We start from the raw sequence: 13,838 nt of genomic DNA on the forward strand, positions 1-13,838 counted from the left end.
AAACGTATAGTTCATGATTTCCTAGCAGTCCCTGACATGTCCTTTGCAGCTCACTCTCTCTCTTTTTTTTTTTTTTTTAAGATTTTATTTATTTATTTGACAGAGAGAGAGATCACAAGTAGGCAGAGAGGCAGACAGAGAGAGAGGAGGAAGCAGGCTCCCTGCTGAGCAGAGAGCCCAATGCCGGGCTCAATCCCAGGACTCTGAGATCATGACCTGAGCCGAAGGCCGCGGAGGCCGCGGCTTAACCCACTGAGCCACCCAGGCGCCCCTGCTGCTCACTCTCCTAAACTAATTCGTTCAACAACCTCTCTTCGGATTGCATCGTTTTGCAATGCCCTGCTGGCCAGAAAGAACGAGGTCCACCCAGCAAGCCCCTGGGAGAGGCCCCGAGAGCGACCTCGGCCCTCCAGGGGAAACTCTTAAGTCGGGGCGTGGTGCCAAGGGCTTATGGGAAACGTAGTTCTACGTTTCCTTGCCTTACACGGCGCAGGTTCGGGGAAAGGGTCTTCCATGGTCTCCGAGGCTCGTTGTGCGCATGTGTGACTTCGGTCTCCAGGTGTTTTCCGTGGGTTTCCCCGCCCGGCGGTGGAAATCCTAGAGGGGGCCTGGAGCTGTGTAAGTGGGAGCGGCGGGTGAGCCCAGACCCGGTGGGCGAGGGCCTGCGGGGGCGGCGGTGGGGAGGGGGGCAGCTGAAGGCCAGTGGGGGGTGGCTTCGGGAGGGACGGCTGGGCTGGGTCCCTCCGTCCGGTGGGGGCCGGCGTCCAGGTGGGGTCGCGGTGTCGCCTGTGGCTGCGGGAAGGGGGCCAGAGCTTTGGATCCTGGTGGAGCCGAGTGTAAGTTGATTACTGCTGGCAAGATGAGGGCGGTACGTAAGACTAGGTTTCTTCATCTGTAAAGCAAGAATATTATGTCCCACATGGGGTTGTTCTCTGGTTTAACATTTTTTACACACGTTTTTAAAATACGTATACAGTTTTAACATTCGGGGCAGAGCTTAGTTAATATTAGCTGTTAAGGTTTTTAAGGTATTTTTCCTTTTCGTTGGCTAAATTTTATTTAATCCTAATAACGGCCTTTATGTAACTGTTTTCAGTCTTGGCAGACAAGAAAACTGAAACTCTGGGGCCTCAAGTAAAATACTCAGGGTCTCACAGTTCTGGTGGACAACCCAGTCGAAAACCAGCATTGTATTTCTCACAGCACCTTCTTTAGGACCCAAGAAAGCAACCCCAAAGTGTGTGAGCACTGAATCTCATTTGTGATCATGCATTATGGGATGTCTTGGCATGTCAGAGCCCTTGGATCAGATTGCAGAACTTATTGCAACTTATTTTTTTAAATTTTTTAATTTCTTTTCAGCATAACAGTATTCGTTGTTTTTGCACCACACCCAGTGCTCCGTGCAATCCGTGCCCTCTCTAATACCCACCACCTGGTTCCGCCAACCTCCCACACCCCGCCCCTTCAGAACCCTCAGATTGTTTTTCAGAGTCCATAGTCTCTCATGGTTCACCTCCCCTTATTGCAACTTATTGTCCAACTTTCAGCATCCTCAGTGGCATTAAGAGTTTAGGTAGAGAAGTTCTGTGAGTTTGGATCCCTGAATGAAACTTCTAAATAAATGGTCTTGTCTTTTAAGCCTAGGTTCCAGCTCCCTTGGAAGAAAGCAGCTTTTGTGAAGTAGGAAGGAGGAAGCTCCAGGAACAGGAATCTCACCTTGAAGGTCACTCCTCTGACCTCAGACTTCTCAACCACAGCTTTAGAGCAGAGGCAGGAAACTGCTAGAAAGGAGCAGGTCCCAGGTTTGCATAGTCTGCAGTAGCAGTTCTTTATTCTGCTCAGAATGAGCATTGCCTCACTATCATCACATCCAGAGGGCCTCACTATGATGGTGAAAGGTCTGGACCAAGCTTCAGAAAAGATAGGTGAGTGGGACACTGAGTGGTGGGTGAGGGGCAGGTTGTATGGAAAATATTAAATCATTAGAGGGTTCGGGTCTGCATGGTCTGCAGGGAGAGATCTGTAGGCACAATGGAAGGAATTCTGTCTCCTGTCTTTAGTAAACATACTCTGCCTTCAGCCTCCACCCACTTTTTCTAGATTTTTGAGCTCTCTTTGTCTCTCTAGAGGTACACTACTGCTCCATCTGCCCTGACTTTCTAGGCATAGAATAGGGTCATCTGTGTCTGCTTAATTTCAGAGCTGAGAAGTCTTGACTTTGAGGGTGTAAGTAGCCTGCGCAGAGTCACCCAGTTTTTAACAGCAGTGCCAGCACCAGAAAACCACGATGTAAGTCATCCACCAGGTTCTATCACAACTTAGTGAGAAAGTTTTTAAAGTAGGCCTGTCAGTAAAGCAACCTCATCTTTTTCTGCAGAGTGATTTTCTAACTCTAAGGGTAAGCAGCTCAGTAGGAATGTAAGTAAACAATATTTTGAGTACTTTTCCAACAACATTGATAATCAAAAATAACTATTTGTCTTTTGATCTCTTTGTTAAATTAGTACTGGATTGGTTCTAAAAGAAAAATGAAAAATTTAAATCATTAGGAAATTAACCCAGTGAAAAATTGTTCAGCCAAGTTCTACAGTTCCTGTCAGAGTCATACATGTGAATTCACCCTGCATATGATTCTTGCTGACTCTCAGGGGCCAAAGAACGTTTTCCTACAGGGTAATATTTAACTGTCTGGTGGGCATGGGGTTTTAGGAGCTGAATCTCAAAAGTCTGTAGCAGCCAAATCTCACATGACCTACTGTTTACTTCTCCCATAGCTGTACATTCAACCTTCTCTGTACATTCCCCAAAAGAACAGAAAAAGAATAAATCCCAGGTGAGCTCTTTTTCATTTCTCACATTGTTTTCCATTGCATAAAACAATGAAGATAAAACTAATAAACTGTCAAGGAAAAATACAGAGTCAACACAGAGTTAACAGATTGAAAGCAAGGAAAGGTCAACATGTTAATTATGTGGAGATAATTGTAATTGTTTTTCCAGTAACATATATATATATATATATATATATATATATATATATATATATTACACTTTATATTATGTAACAGTAACTTTTATAATAAGAATTATGTGCAGATTTATCTTTGATACTCTGTCCAAAAGGATAATGCTTTGACCATAAAAATAAAAAGTTGTTTGTGTGTGTGTGTGTGTGTGTGTGTGTTCTTCATGGAACACAAAAATTTCCTGGCCTGAAGTCTGAAAAAATTCTCTGTCTTCCTGAAAGTAAGGTAGTTGATAATCTCAATTAACAAGTCTGAGATGAATGCTGCCCATCTTCACTTGATTGCTCTATAGTGGTACAGAGAGCAGAAGGCCAAAGCATAACTTAGTTGTTTCAAGTTGAATTTTTTTTTTAAGGTGTATTTATTTATTTTAGGGGGGAAGGGGCAAAGGAGAGAATCTCAAGCAGACTCCCAATGATAATGAAGCCCCATGTGGGTCTCTGTCTCATGACCCTAAGGTCATGACCTGAGCCAAAATGGAGAGTTGGATACTTAACTGACTGAGCCACCCAGGTGCCCCTCAAGTTAATGGTTTATTTTGTCTGCTTTACAGTATTGTCCTTTTCCTGTTGCCTTTTAGGAAAACTTATCCTCATGTGATTATCTTTGGTCTATTATAATTCTTACCTTATTATTTTTCTTGACTGATTTAATATTCTGTGGATTTTTAACTATTTCAAAGGATGGACAGCCACTCAATTTTAAATTCAAACTCTGAATGTTGTGCTTATTTAAGTGAGAGCTATTGCCTATCAGATATAGTCTTTCTGAGCAAAGCAAATTGTTGATTTTCTAGATGGTTTTTGCAAAGGGTTGGTATATTCATTTCCTGTGGATGCTATAACAAGTTACCACAAATTTGGTAGCTTAAAACAACAAAAATTTATTCTTTCACAGTTCTGGAGGCTAGAAGTCTGAAATCAAGGTGTTGTTAAGCATGTGGTCCTGCTTAAGCTTCTAGATGGATTCCATCCCTCATCTCTTTCATCTTCTGGTGGCTTTTGGGAGAGAGGCAGGAGATAGAATGGAGAAAAAAACTATGATGAAGAAGAATAAATACTTTGTAAGCCCTGTATCAGTATTCCCCAGAGAAACAACCAATCAGATGTGTGTGTGTACAGATGGCATATAATGTAAACAGACATAAATACACATAGGTATACATTCATTTTATGGAATTGGCTCATGTGATTGTGGGGGCTGGCAAATCTGGAATTTGATGAACAAACCAGCAAACTGGAAACTCAGGACTTAATGCTGCAGTCTTGAGGCAGAATTCTTTTTTAGGGGGAAACTTAAGTTATTGCCCATAAAGGCTTTCAACTGTTTGGATGAGGCTGACCCACATTATTGAGGGTATTCTACTTGAAGTCAACCCACTGTAGATATCAACCACATTTATAAAATATCTTCATGGCAACACTTAATAAGTGTTTTATGAAATAACTGGATACTGTAGCCTACCACATTGACACATAAAACTAACCATAACAGGTCCTATAAGAAGATACAACAGCGATCTATTGTGTTGTATGTATAAATACATACATATGTGTTAATATATATGTGGTGTGTATATAAAGAAATACATATATAATTATATACATATTTTATGATCATGTGACTAGTAAACAGTACTTGGCTGGATTATTTGTATGCATGACATAAGATATTCCTTTTATATTGGGAATTTAACTCATTCATATTTATTGTGGTCACTGTTGTTTAGTTTTTAGTTTCTCCATCTTTATTTGTATTTTTATTTATCCCATTTTCTTTCCTTTCCTTAATTTTTCTCTGTTCATTATATTTCTTTCTTCCAGTGGTTTGAATATTCACTATTCTATTTTTTTCTGTTGGTTCTCCTGGAAACAGTTAACATAGGTTTATATTTGTCTTTTTTCCATCAACATCAAGAATTTTTATTTTCTAGACCTGACTTGATCTTTTGCAGGTTTTACTGTCCCTTCTTCCCACATCTCATGTTTTATAGAAGTGATCAGAATCGTTTTTTAATTTTTTAAATTTATTTTTGTAAAGATTTTTATTTATTTACTTGAGAGTGAGAGCAAGAGAGATCACAGAGAGAGAGGGAGAAGCAGACTTGCTGCTGAGCAGGGAGCCTAAAGCAGGACTCAGTCCCAGGACCCTGGGATCATGACCTGAGCCAAAGGTGGATGCTTAACCAACTGGGCCACCCAGACACCTGGAATCATTTTTTAATATAAATTTTTAAAAAATCTTTTATAAACAGGTTCAATATTTAGACATGACTAAGTTATCTGGTCTCTGTAATTTCCAAGGTAGTTGGATTGAAATTTCTAGAGACAAGAGGAATTCAGTGAGCTAACACCTTGATCTTGGACTTCCAGCTTCCAGAACTGTGAGAAAACAAATTTATTTTGTTTAAGCCATCTAGTGTGTGGTAGTTTGTTATGGGAGCCTTAGCAAACTAATAACATATGGTAATTATATTTTTAATTCTTTGAGGACACACCATACTGTTTTCCATAGTGGCTGTACCATTTAACATTCCCACCAATGTACACAAGGGTTCCAGTTTTTCCACAGCCTTACCTGTCCTTTTATTCTGTTTGCCAATGGAGGTGAGGTGAGGTAATGTTCTTTTGAGTAGAATTAATCTCCAGTGTCTTTAAAAACCGTAGTTTCCTATTCTTGGAATCATAATAATTATATAGTTTTGTTTTCTTACTCAGTTTTTCACTTCATCTGGTGAATGTCTTTTATGTTACTGGTTCTTAAATTTCTAGTGAAACTTCATTGCCTGTTTTTATATGTGAAGACTTGGTTTGATTCATGTAGGTAGCTATTGTGAGTTATTCAGAAATATAGAATGCTGTTTCTTTATCTGTTTTCTCTCCTTAGTGAAAGAACTAACTTCAAGGATTTATAAAGGAAATTGTTGAAAAGATACAACCTGGTGAATTTCCTTTTAGATTATCAGCAAGGGAGTATATAGGCAACTTTAACGGACTATTGATTTTTCAAGTGGAGATTTCCCATACTATGGATTTAGATCATCATGATCTCTCATCAAAGACCTGCCTTAAAACAAATTCAGTATCCATTTTCTTTCTGGCTGACTTGGCATTGCTAGAGCCCCTGAAGCATTTCCCTAAAACACTTTTTAAAATCTAGTTTATCCTTCAGCCATCAGCTGTACTTATAAAGAGTGGCAAATGCCCAGAGTGGTCTGACATTCCTTCAATTAGTTCCTCAGCCCATCAATCAGAGCACTATCTACTTGGAGCTTAGGTTAATTTGGTGGTTGTATATACCATGTACTGAATGTATGCAGACACATGCATGGAACCCATGGGCAGCTCTCTTTGTACTGTCGTGTGGGGCTATAAAAATGGGCACATACACCAAAATCATGCAAAGCGATCTTCATCATGGGGGAAGGTGGTAGTTGTTCTGTGATCTTTAAAAATATTTGTCAAAACATTAAAAAATGTATAAAAATGAAAAAATACTATAATATTTAGTACTAAGGACCTCTTCATTAAGATCCGTGGGTTGTAGATCTAGAGTGTCTCAAATGGAGGCAGTATCAACTTTCCCAGTCAGGTATTTCTTCTAAAAGTCCATTTATATTTGATTTGCATTTTACTTCTACTGTAAACACATCTCATTTCTTTGAGGCTCTTTCATCTTTGTTGCTCAGTTCCCTTTTGCACACCATTTAACTGTTTTTGCAAGATGACATATTGCCAGGAGACAAGGAAGGAACATGTGTTTTGATTGTGTGTGGACTGAGTAACAGATGTGCAGTGATCAGTCACTGGTGGACTTTGAAAAAATGACACAATTGATAATTGTTCATGATGTTGGTTATTTATGTAGTGATTTGCGAATTGAAGAACAAGCAACAAAATTGTACTTTATGTGATTACTCATAGTTACCATTGTAACTGAAATCTGTGGTGTTGGGGGACTCTTGTTATAACTAAATAAATTGTGGTAACTGAAATTCATGCATGTTAGTACCATGCAAAGTATGGACCTCCTGTAGAGAGTCAGACATATTTATGTATAACTAAATAAATTGTGGTAACTGAAATTCATGCATGTTAGTACCATGCAAAGTATGGATCTCCTATAGAGAGTCAGACATATTTATGTATTGCCACAGATTTGTGCCAATTTGATGCTTGAAAGTTTTCCTCTCTTAAAAGGGTGAGTTATCAAATACTTTGAAGAACTCTTGTCTAAATGAGCAATGCCAGAATTACCACAGGTTAGGGCATTTTATATCTTTAAGCTCCAAATTTAGTTCTCTCTTGATCTTCTGCTATTATTTAATTCAGTTTGCATCCATATGAGATTGTAAGCTTCCTGAAAGTAGGAACTGTGTTTTATGTATTTTAATATCCACAGAAACCAGGACACTTTCATGTATATTTTGGGCTTGTATGTGTTTGTGTGGAGGTTTTTTTGACAATTTTATTTATTTGTCAGAGAAAGAGAGAGCGCACAAGCAGGGGGAACAACAGGCAGAGGGGAAAGCAGGCTCCCCACCGAGCAGGGAGCCCGAAGTGGGACGTGATCCCAGAACCCTGGGATCATGACCTGAGCCAAAGGCAGACACTGAACCGACTGAGCCACCCAGGCATCCCTGTATGTATTTATTATTATTATTATTACAATTTTTATTTTATTATTATTATTATTTTATATAAATATTATTATTTTATTACATTATTATTATTATTATTATTATTTTATTTCTCTTTCTCCCTCCACATATAAAACAAAACAGGGACTATTGTAAGTCTCCTGTATAAACTTTTTCTAATAAACTCAATAGTAAACATGGTAAAGGATTGTTCCTAATATATTTACTCTGTCATATAGTTTTGAGCACTTCTGGTTGATTAGATATGTGTGTTACAGGGATCAATTTCATTTGAGGATGTGACTGTAAACTTTACGCAGGAGGAATGGGGTCAACTGGACCTCGATCAGAGGACCTTGTACAGGGATGTGATGCTGGAGAACTATAACATCTTTCTCTCGCTAGGTATGCAACTTCTCTGAGTAACATCAGCATGTCTTTTTGTTGCTACCAAAGCATGTGGATCTTTTTTAGAGTTTAATGATACTTAGGTTTGGACACCAGGGATATTATTTTTTCTCACTTCCACACTGAAACATTCCATTGGGTCCCTTCACTGTGCAGCTCCTGAAGCTGGACTTTGGTTTTTCTTCTGAGTTCCTAAAATCAGGCAGCTTTTCCTGTGTCCTGTATCATTTTTCGTTATCAGGACATTGCATTACCAAACCAGAGGAGATCTTGGAGTTAGAGCAAGAAGCACCATGGGTGTTAGAGAAAGAATCTGCAAGCCAGTGTTACCTAGATGACTAATCCATTAGATTCCAGGTGGTTGTTTCAAGTATATGCATCTTTGGAGTGTTTTTAAGAATCTCTTTCAAGAAGCTCTGTTTGGAAATGACTAAGGATTCCTAGCCTGCTTGCCTAAATTCCCTACAGATACACTCTCACACATACATGTTCTCTTTTTTGGTTGGGTTTTTAGGAGTTTACTCCCTTTTACTTGTACCTTGAAATTTATTCCCATGTCATATTAATATTTTATGTTGGTTAGTTTCTTTCCTCTAGCAGTCTCAGCTTCATAGTCCCTTCATTTTCAAGGACTTCTTTTGTTTTCAGGAATTAAAAAATTAGTTTAACCAGTATTAATTGAGCACTGCTCCATGCCAGTCATGTTTTAAATGAAAGAGATAGAGCAATGGTAAAATTCCTTGGTGGTGAGATTCCTTGATCTCATGGAATTTGTATTAGCAGGAGGGAGATGCAGGAAGCCGATTGCCATGAGAGTTGAGAGTAGAAACAAGGAGACCAGTTAGGAAAAACAATACCGCATAGACTAGGTTTGAGGTAATATAGTGTGCAAAGTCATGGAATTCTGGCTATCTCTCAGAGGTAGGGTTAACAAAATCAGCACCTAGATTCTAATTCATTCTCTCCAAACACTTTCATTCCTCTCGCAGTTTTTTTGAAAAACAATCTTGTCTTCATGTTTTCCATATCACATTTATTATATAATCTTATAATTGAGCATATCTTACTGTGAATCCTGCCCATTGTGATTCATCCACTCTTAGTGAATCCTTTATTTTCATTTTTTAATGTTTATTTTACTCCTATCCATTTTGAAGTGAATATTCATGAAGGACCAAATAAATATGTGTGTGTTTGTTGCCAATTTTACTTTCCCCTCTTCCACCACAGTATCTTTGATTGGTTGCTTTGTTGTCATCTCTTTCACCAGCTACTCAGAAAAGTAGAGAGAATGAAAAATACTGATTTAGCTTTACTTTTATCCCAAAAGACCAGCTCTAAAACCAAAGGGCTGGGTGCATAAAGGAATGTATTGGTGTATTAGACCAATTTTATTAGTAGTCATTTCAGATTCATAAGGTATGTTTTTCTTGTTTCTAGAAGAATTGAAAGTTGATGGCATAATAGAGAGCAAAGAAAACCAAGACAAACATTTATGGCAACATGCATTTATCAATAACAAAAAAGTGACTACAGAGAAAGAGAATGTGTTAAGGAAAACACTTAATCTGTGCATAGACTCTATTCCTTCCATAAAATTGCCATGTAAATATAATCTGGATGGAATTGGTTCAGAAAATATGTCAGAGTTAACCATTAATAAAAGCTATTCGGGAAAGAAATCTGATGATGGCAATGGTTACAAGAAATTGCTTCCTGATATTAATCATGAAAAAACTCATACTAGAGAAAAGTTTGATGAATTTGATAAAAATGAGAGCATCTTCTATCATAATGAGAATTTTATTCAGCAACAAAAGATTCACACTGTGGAACAACTGCCTGAATATAATGATTGCATTAAAACCTCCCACAGTAATGCTCTCTTGATTACACATAAGAAAATTCACACAGGAGAGAAATTATGTGATTATAATAAACGTCAGAAAACTTTCAGGAGTGAGTCAAACCACATGCTACGTCAGATAACTTACTCAAGGAAGAGTCACTATAAATTCAGTGAATGTGGGGAAAGCTGTGAAAAGTCAGTCCTTTGGAAGAAACATCCTAGAATTCACATGGGTGAAGAATGTGAGAAATACCACGAGTGTGATGTATGTGGGAAAACCTTCCTCCGGAAGTCAAACCTCACAATACATCACAGAATACACACAGGAGAAAAACCATATAAATGTAATGAATGTGGGAAATCCTTTTACCAGAAGTCAACCCTCACTGTACATCAAAGAACTCATACAGGAGAGAGACCCTATGAATGTGCTAAATGTGGGAAAAAATTCTACCAGAACTCAGCCCTCCATCAGCATCAAAGAACACACACAGGGGAGAAGCCTTACAAATGTAGTGAATGTGGAAAATCTTTCTCCCAAAAGTCAGACCTGACTGTGCATCAAAGCTCTCACACAGGAGAAAAACCTTATAAATGTAATAAATGTGACAAGTCCTTTAGTATAAAGTCAAAACTCACTGTACACCAGAGAATACACTCAGGGGAGAAGCCCTATGAATGTAGCAACTGTGGGAAGATGTATCATATGAAGTCAACCCTCATTAAGCATCAAAGACTTCACACAGGGCAGAAGATATACGAATGCAGTGAATGTAGGAAGACCTTCTGTGGGAAGTCGGTCCTCCTCAAACATCAGAGAATTCATACAGGGGAGAAACCTTACGAATGTGTAGAATGTAGGAAGACCTTTTCGGAGAAGTCAACCCTCAGTAAACATCAGAGGATTCATACTGGAGAGAAACCGTTTGAATGTAACAAATGCGGCAAGTCTTTCTGCCAAAAGTCACAGCTCATTGAACATCAGAGAATTCATACAGGGGAGAAGCCCTTTGAATGTAAAGAATGTAGGAGAACATTTTGCCAGAGGGCATCCCTCAATGTACATCAGAGAACACACACAGGAGAGAGGCCCTATGAATGTAACGAATGTGGAAAATCTTTTTATGATAGTTCGACCCTCACTAAACATAAGAGGATTCATTCAGGGGAGAAACCCTATGAATGTAATGAATGTGGGAAGACCTTCAGCCACAAAGCAACTCTCACCACACATCAGAGAATACACAAAAGAAAAACACTGTAAAGATGGATGGTGAAGCCGTCTTGCTTTAACTCAGAGCTGTTGGCCTGACAGAAAGTATATCCAGGGAGGTAACCCTATGGTTGTAATGAATGTTGGAAGTCCTACCAAAAGTCAGCCTTCAGTTTACATTGTAGACCATACAGGGGATACCCGGCAGTGTTTTTACCAAACTGGGCAGAGAGCAAGTAGGATGATGTGCATGAGATCTGGCCAGTGGGCTGTGAGTGTAATGATGTAATTCACTTCTGGTCTGACACTTAATGGTCTCCATGGCAATTCTTTGTATTCTATGCTCTCTATGGAGTAGGATGTAGGGTGCTTTCTGTTGAGAGGTCAGCCCTCACTGTGTGTTGGTGAACTCACACAAGAGTAGAAATCTCTGTCAACATCTTGGTGTTTAGAAACCTAATCCACAAATGAAACTTATTATAACTGGAGAAATCAGAGCTAAGAAATCTTGAGATTGCAACAAATTTTAAAAAGCCTTTACCAAAAGGTATTTTCTCATTGAACCTCAGGTAAACTAATAGACTGAAACCATGTAAGCACATGGTTTTCTGAAAGCTTACAGCAAAACATATTTTATTGTATTTCAGAGAATTATTATTGAGGGAAACTGGATTTAGAAAATACAGAAATTTTTTTCTTTAGAAAAGATTTTTAAGTTGTAACATGGGAGATACAGAGGCCAGGTATATATTTTTCATGTTTAGCACTACTCTGAGTTTAAGAAAGCTGCTGTGAACAGTAAGCTCATTGTACTTACCACCATAAAATGTGTTCATTAACAAAGCAACCCCATCCCTGAAATGTTTACTTGGTGAACTGAAGTAGGTTTGAGTGTGCCAAATCCAAGTTAGATGTAACCTGGGAACTATGTGTATAGCAACATGCCATATGTTGTTCTTTGCCTTTACTTCTAGTAAAGTATGTGTTGGCAACCATGATATGGTGCAAGGATTGGCAAACTTTTTCTGTAGAAGGCCATATAGTAAATACCTTAACCTTAAGGCTACATGTGCTTTCTGTCACTTTTTTTTTTTTTTTTTTACAACCTATTAAAAATGTAAAAAAATATTCTTAGCTCATGGGCCATTGAAAAACAGACTTGGCCAGATTTAGCTTATGGACCAGAGTTTGTGGACTGTTTTAACAGTGGTTAAAAGCATGGACTCTGAAAGTGTACTGGCTAGGCTCAGGTCCCACACAGCACATTAGCTGTGTGGCCTGGGACAAATCCTTTAACATTTGTTTCTCATTTCTTTTTTGCAAAATGGTGACACTGCCATTACACTACTAACATGGAGTTCTAGTAAGGACTAGGGAAGTTGTTAAATACAAAGTACTAAAACACTGCATACAGTGCTGCAAGTGTTAGCTATTATATGACTTGCAGCAGATTTGTTGGAGCTTTGCAGACTTTTGATTACCTACTCCGCTGTTCTTCACTCTATGCCAGTAGAAGATTCAGGAAATGAATCATGATTGGTCTGACCTAATTTTTTTCCAGCTTATTGAGGCATAACTGACAAACAAAATTGTAAAATATTTAAAATGTATAATGTGATGATTTAAGACACCGTAAAAGGATTCCCCCATCAAGTTAATTAACGCAATTATCACCTCACAAATTTATCAGCCACACCCCGCCTTTTTGGTGAGAACGTTTATGTTCCACTCTCAGCAAATTTCAGTTATATACTATGCTGTTATTAACTCTAGTTAACCAGTAATACATTAGATCCTCATGGTCTCACCTAATTTTGAAAAACATATCCTGATTAATGATTAATTTACAATAAGCGTCTGACCCAGCTCTGGCCAGTGAGAAGAAACTCTGAAGAATATTCAGTGAAGTATGGGAAAGCAGGATTCTCCAGAGGCTAACAAATATTTGATTTTTTTTAAAAAAGCCCTTTGATTATCCTGGATATTTTTATGTCTGGATGTGATATCTGATAGTAGTTTTTGATCCTAAGGTAGTATCTGAAGATGGCAGAACACAAAGCTGGAAAGAGGTTGGGTCAGCAGTGTCTTTTGAGTAGGTGAATCAACCAACCCTAGAGCTTCTTTATATGAGAAAAATTTTTTCTAATTAAATTAGTTGAGTTGGGATTTTCTGAAAATGGTTTAACAAACTTACATGTGTACTTTTTTGAAGAGTTATTAATTCAGAAATACTAACATTCATTAGCCTCCAGAGAGGACATGTTGTGAGAAACTGATTCAGGGGTGGCTGTTTTTCAGTAAATCTCCATATAGTGAGCCTAACCATTAGAAAAACCCATTTGTTATTACATTATATGAAATGAGTGTCTAATTCATTGAGCTTTCTTTGCATCTATATGAGAAAAGCACTTAGTAAAAAATCATTATCTCATGTATACCTTATATTTAAAATATGTGAAATAAACATTAAGTTAAATTGAATTATCCATTGATCTGTCTCTCTGTTACTGTTTGATTAAATAAGGTATGAGATAAGGATCTAATGTTTTCCCAAAGGAATAATCTGGTCTCATCGCCATGTGATTGAAGTTTGAAGTACCATCTTTATGAAACGTAAGGTGCTAAATTATCATTTGTAGAGGGTACTTTTGTTCAGGACCCCTTACCTTTATTTCCTTTAGTAACCAGTTTACCCTCATG

General features: G+C 38.2%; 1 protein-coding gene across 1 annotated transcript in view; it reads left to right on the plus strand.

The window, feature by feature from the left end:
• LOC131828680 (zinc finger protein ZFP2-like) overlaps window positions 1–13,619 on the plus strand; it is a 53,515-nt gene extending 39,896 nt beyond the window's left edge. Inside the window, exons 3-7 of the mRNA XM_059169526.1 lie at window positions 1,643–1,928; window positions 2,778–2,836; window positions 7,512–7,670; window positions 7,947–8,073; window positions 9,517–13,619. Coding sequence (XP_059025509.1) covers window positions 1,847–1,928; window positions 2,778–2,836; window positions 7,512–7,670; window positions 7,947–8,073; window positions 9,517–11,189 — 2,100 coding nt within the window. The 5' untranslated portion in view covers window positions 1,643–1,846 and the 3' untranslated portion in view covers window positions 11,190–13,619. The remainder of the gene's footprint in view (window positions 1–1,642; window positions 1,929–2,777; window positions 2,837–7,511; window positions 7,671–7,946; window positions 8,074–9,516) is intronic.
• The last annotated feature ends 219 nt before the right edge of the window (window positions 13,620–13,838 follow it).

The sequence above is a fragment of the Mustela lutreola genome, chromosome 4 (genome assembly GCF_030435805.1).
Source record: "Mustela lutreola isolate mMusLut2 chromosome 4, mMusLut2.pri, whole genome shotgun sequence".
NCBI lineage: Eukaryota > Metazoa > Chordata > Mammalia > Carnivora > Mustelidae > Mustela > Mustela lutreola.